General features: G+C 47.6%; 1 protein-coding gene across 1 annotated transcript in view; it reads left to right on the plus strand.

The window, feature by feature from the left end:
- Positions 1–2319: 2319 nt before the first annotated feature.
- Positions 2320–5695, plus strand: part of T265_07697 (hypothetical protein) — a gene marked incomplete at both ends in the record, with an annotated part of 9186 nt that continues 5810 nt past the window's right edge. Inside the window, 3 exons of the mRNA XM_009173285.1 lie at positions 2320–2394; positions 2442–2516; positions 2557–2808. Coding sequence (XP_009171549.1) covers positions 2320–2394; positions 2442–2516; positions 2557–2808 — 402 coding nt within the window. The remainder of the gene's footprint in view (positions 2395–2441; positions 2517–2556; positions 2809–5695) is intronic.

Here is a 5695-nt window from a genome sequence, read left to right on the forward strand (position 1 = left end):
TGTTCGTCAGACCTCTAACCATTGACCAGCCTGGTATGAGAGACTCTGTGAGTGTCGCGGGACACTCTCCAGTATAGCTCAATTGATCGCTGAGGTGCGCAAACCGTCACACCACGGTAAGGTCCAATCTCTTCGTGACGGAGAAAGCCATATCAGCACACAACGAGTGCGACGGCGCGCGCAAATCTCTCAAACGCCAAATAGTGAAAACCCTAAAAAAAAATAGAGAACTCTGGTAGACATCGAGGGCCCGGGAGATGGAGAAGGCTTTTGCTACGGGAAAAATTCGTGCCCTATATCAACTGATACGATCGACTTGCCCTAGGAGAGCAGCGGTCATTAGAACGATAAGTGAAAAAGGTGGCTCAATGGTCCACTCACAAAAACGTCGACTGGAAAGATGAGCCAAACACTTCGAAGAAGTTTGGATGGCCTTCTGCAACCCAACCTGTATCGATAGTGTATGCGGACGAATGGAATGTGATCCTTGATGGTCCGTCGGAAGAAGAAAGAAAGTACGAAATGTCGGTGCTGAAACGCGAGAAGATACCAGGACTGGACGATCTGTATCCAATCTTCAAAGAAGGTGGAGAATCCATGGTGACCCTTCTGATAGGGCTTACTGGTGCTATATGGAACGAAGAGAAGGTATCTGCAAAATGGGGCATGTCAAAATTTATTCCTATCCCCAAAAAGGGTACGCGGACGCTGTGTGAAAACCACCGTGGTATCAGCCTGGTAGTTGTGGCGTCGAATGTCCTCTCTGGTCCTGTCCTTCGATCGTTGACAGTACATAGGGAGAGTTAGACCTGTGAAAGCCAAGCTGGGTTCCGTAAGAGGATGTCTCGATCACATCTTCACCCTCCAATAGACTCTTGAACAGCGAATCTGATCCCGACAACCGACAGTGGTTGTCTAACTGAGTGTTGGAGGTGTAAACACCTCGGACGTTGGTGGCGGAGAGATGGTGCAGTGGTTAGAGCGCCAATTCCGGAAGTTCGAACGGATTCGATTCCGACCCCTGTCTCTCGAATTCCCTGTTTAGGCTTGGGTAAACTGGCAGTAGTCCAGCCGTCGTGCTTCTCTCTGGTGACATGGCAGTTAGGCACCGAAAAGGTGCTACAGCTGAACGATGTTTTAGGTCATCCCTTGGTCCGGGGCCCCGCTCCATTTCTTCTTCCCATCATGAGGTTTTGTCCATGGTTATAAGAGACCCGAATGTTGTTATGTGGTGTTGTTCCGAACGATGATGTTTTCAAAGTCGGCCCTATGAGGCCACTTGCGCCAGCATGTTTCGCAGGTAAATATGATTGAGAAGATTGATCCCCTTCCGATTAGCTCTCCTGTTTTGCAGCATTGCAACGCCTCGCGCCGTGGATACCTGTTATATCGAATGTCGCGTTTTCCAATGGATTCCACAGTTATTAGACTTGTCTGAAGGCTGGATGATGGTAGATATTCTCTGAACTGTAGTTTGTTCCAATAGCGGAATTTGGGTCGTCCAGATTTCGAACCGATNGCCACATGTTCCAACCCCCAACCTGGAGGGCCAGGAGACTGTGTTCGTCAGACCTCTAACCATTGACCAACCTGGTATGAGAGACTCTTCAACGGACGTCAGTTTTTGAGGAGGGTTTTTCGCAGACACTGCAACTGAACTCGGTCGAAAACCTGGACGTACTCTGCAGCACTCTATCTCGCGACTGTCTGGGTTAGTAATATTCGTTCAGCTGTAGGACCGTTTAAGTGCCTAGCTATCATGTGGCTCGAAGGGAGCATGGGAGCCGAAATATCGCCAGGTTGCTCAAGCCTGGATAGAAGCAGTCGAGATGCAGCGATTGGATTCGAACCACACACCTCCATATCGATGAATTCGTGTTTTAACCACAGAGCCGTCTCGAGCTTAATACCTGGTGTTTTGTGTTGAATGCCCCTTAAAGGCTGATAGTTGATAACAGTTTTAGAGATATTGTTCTTTAACCCAAAACCAGATGTTGCTGTAGCAAAGGCCGTTGTCGGCCGCTGTAATTTTGCTTCGGAATACGAAGAGAAGGTACAATCATCCGCAAATAGCAACATGTGAATAGTGGACTTACGCATCTTTCTTTTGATCGGAAAACGTTTCGGATTGAGCCGTCCGGCCACTATTGAATGGTTACGCCACCTCCGTAATGGTGAATCGCTGCATCCATTAGTTGGCGCTCGTTTTAGTATACAACCTGATTTGCGCATCCAATGTGGGATTTACTGATACAACTTCAGTGCGCTTTTTCATGTTTAGCTCTAAAATTTCTGGTCATTTAATTCGGGCGTGGATTTATGGATGAGCTTTCAACACTGCAAGCATTCAAGTCGCTGGCTGAAGATGGTGTTGGTTACTCCACGTTGTTACAGGTGAGCACTTACCACCTTTTGTTGTGTAACAACCCTTGATATTACAGGACAGATCCTGCCTTCAAGGCCTTGTAGTCTTGCTGTCGAACCCTAATCCTGAGGTGGTCATCACAATACTTCAGGTACGTCAGGACCGTCTACTATTTATCTCGGTTTTGACAGACTTTATGTCAGCTCTGTCGGAGACCCGGTGGTCCGTCCGTACTGAAGACTCTCTTAGGCTTGTCAGACCAACTTCAAGGGCTCTTGAAAAAAGATTTCGCACAAACCACCGAAAACCAAATGCAGCTGATCATACAGTTGGCTAGGGACGTGTACAATTCTGCATTTGGTGTCAGAACCACTACTAACGTGAATTCTCCAAACAGTCGGCCAAAAAACGTTGTTCTGCGATTGTACGGAGTTCACAGCGAGGTAAGCCACTTCACAGTTTTCTTACTCATAACCATCTGGGCACTTGTATGCCTAGCCCAGAGTATTAAATCATATTATAGATAACATATCAGAGTGTACCGCCCCCGTTCTAACAAATTACTAGACTAGTACGGTATGAAGGAACTATACCACCTTAAATGTAGGATCTTTCACAGTCCTCAATGCCTGAAACACCGTTGATTGATGAAGTTTCACTTTCGGACGAAAGTGACTTCTTATCAAGCCTTTACGAATCACTTTTTAAAGTCTAAGGTACTAGATGTCCCCATGCACCCGTAGCCATTTCCAGCAGCTGTAACCAGGCGGCACCGGGAGCATTCGATATAGGTTTGGAAAGTATTGGTGAGCTATTTACTATGCAGATGTGTTGCGAAAGAAATGAGGACGTGTGTTCGCAGACCTTCTGTAAATTACGGCAAAATGCAAAACAAAATCCTGCTTCGAATATCACAAAGCTCTGTGTGGATTGGGATGTTGGGTTTTCTATAGAGGAAAGTGCTGGTAGCTCAGGTAGCGTAAATGGTGGTCGTTGGCTTGTTCGCTGAGCTGGGCAATTTGGTTGCAAACGTTTCATCACCAGTCGAGGTGGCATCATCAGGGCGTTATTGTGCGTAGTACGCTACGCACAGCATCAGAAGCTGCGCTGGTTGGGACATGTGTTGCTTATGCCTATGCCGAAGAGAGTGTTGTTTTCCACGCCCAACTCAGAGTAGCGTAAGCAGAGAGGTGACCAACCCTTGACCTAGCAGAGGGGTATGGAGGAGGTTACGAAACGTTTGGGTGCTGTCGGTGCTGCTCGCCTTCCAGGATGGGGACTGTGAGATGCCCACTGTGCCTCGTTAGAGACGCTGCAAGTTTTGGGCGCTAGTCGATGCTAATGGCGTTCTTGTTGTCAGTTACTATCCAGACTCCCTAAATGCATGTTTGGAGGTGTATGCACCTCGGAATGATTGTAGCAAGCTAGCACTAAGTCCATTCCCCGTCCACGTTTACTCTTTTTTTTACAATGAGGCTTCCAAATAAATCATGGCTGTACGGCAGTGAAGCATCGGTGTTGAACACTGATGTCATGCTATCGAAAATGTTGATCATGTCTGAATAAGTATGTGTCTTCCCACTGAAAGCTATAGGCACATGAGTAGAGGGAATAAGACCGCGTGAACGTATTCCTCGGCAGTAACGACAATAAAGTAAGGTAGTGAGAACGTGGTTGTAGGTTATTAATCGGCGAAGGGGCATCGACGAGGTCCGCAGTTTTACGTTGCATTGAACTGAGAGGGTATCGCATGTGGCAGCTGGATTCTATGCTGGAGCAAATTTGGGCATGGGGTGGAAAAGGAAAAAAAGAAAACCAATTGTCGTAGTTGGTCGGGTCGTGAGGACCCTGACATGCGAGAACCGGGATAAGTTCTCAGCGAGGAGTGTGGAATGGCAGCAGATTCCGTCAAAGTATTTTTCTCAAGAGTGGATTTGAGAAGAGTTGTGCATACATGGAGGGGCCTGGAAGAATTGCTGAATTCGACAAACCCCAATCAGCGAGACTGGTAAGTTGGTTTTCAGCACATCCCACGGTCGGAGTAGGACGAAGAGCAACGCACATTGGTATTGTCTTCAAAGGCACAGATAGGAGGGACAGTTATGGCGAAAGGGTCGTTCACATAAACGAGTAGACTAGAGCGCACATCCATATGGAATTCCATTGCTGGTTCTCTGAGTCTCTCTGATAATGCCATCCACTCTTACACGGAACGATTATGCAGGAAACGCTCATTCCAGGTGTTTAGGTCTGGATATAGTCCCCTATATGGAAGGCTGGGCAAGGAGGTCCGCATGCCTTCGGTATATCACGGCAACCAAATTAGTTACCCCAGAAGAGTCCAGAGAAGGTCAGGCGTGTGGCACATAAACCAAAGTATTATTCGTGGTTCGGTGGCACCTGAACCCATATTAGTGAGCACTAAAAAGGACGGGGGTTTTGGTCAAAATTGCTGCAGGAACTGTGGATAAAATATGGGATAATGGAGACAATCGTTCAGCTGCAACACCCGTTCTGTGCCTAACTTTCATGCCACCCGAAGGAAACACAAGGACTGGAATACTGTCAGGTTGCCCAAACCTATAATTAATGAGAGGTCGAAAGGCAGGGTTCGGGTTCGAACCACAGACCTTCCGGTCAGTAAGTCCGTTCCCTAACTACCGGACTATCTCGCTTCTAATGGAGCTAGTCCGGTAGTTGTTGGTTTCAGAGCAGAGGCCACTTTTGGGATGGTGAGGATACCTGTAGTTCTGATTTAGAGACTTGTCGAGAAATGACGGCCCTCCTATCACCACAAAGGATTCCGGTAATGTCCTAATCCTCTTTCATATGTCTTTCATTCAGTCCACTAATTTTTGTCTGAACCAGAGTGAACATATTCTGCAACAGGGAAAGCGCATTTCAGACGACTGGGGCCATTAATTTCGAAAAAAGGGCACAAGAGACGACTAGTTCAACTACAGAGATATGAGCCTTGCCCTCTCACGTAAGACAGATTCTCAAGCATCAAGAAGGATGCACATCCAACGTCTTCGAATGCTTGTTTAGCCCCATCATATCGTCAGTCAGCGATCGTCGTCGACTTCAAGGGAACCCTTGGATCCTCAGACAGTTTAGTTCCATACATACATATATATTAGCATCCTTATACGTACTAATGGGGGGCGCGATGGCACAAGTGGTTAGAGCGCGAGTTCACTGACCAAAAGGTCCGTGGTTCGAACCCGACCTCTGCGTCTCGACTTCCCCTGTCTAGGCTTGGGCGACCTGGCAGTATCCCAACCCTCGTGCTTCCTTTGGGTGGTGGCATGGCAGTTAGGCACCGAAAGG

Source organism: Opisthorchis viverrini, assembly GCF_000715545.1.
Source record: "Opisthorchis viverrini unplaced genomic scaffold opera_v5_182, whole genome shotgun sequence".
NCBI lineage: Eukaryota > Metazoa > Platyhelminthes > Trematoda > Opisthorchiida > Opisthorchiidae > Opisthorchis > Opisthorchis viverrini.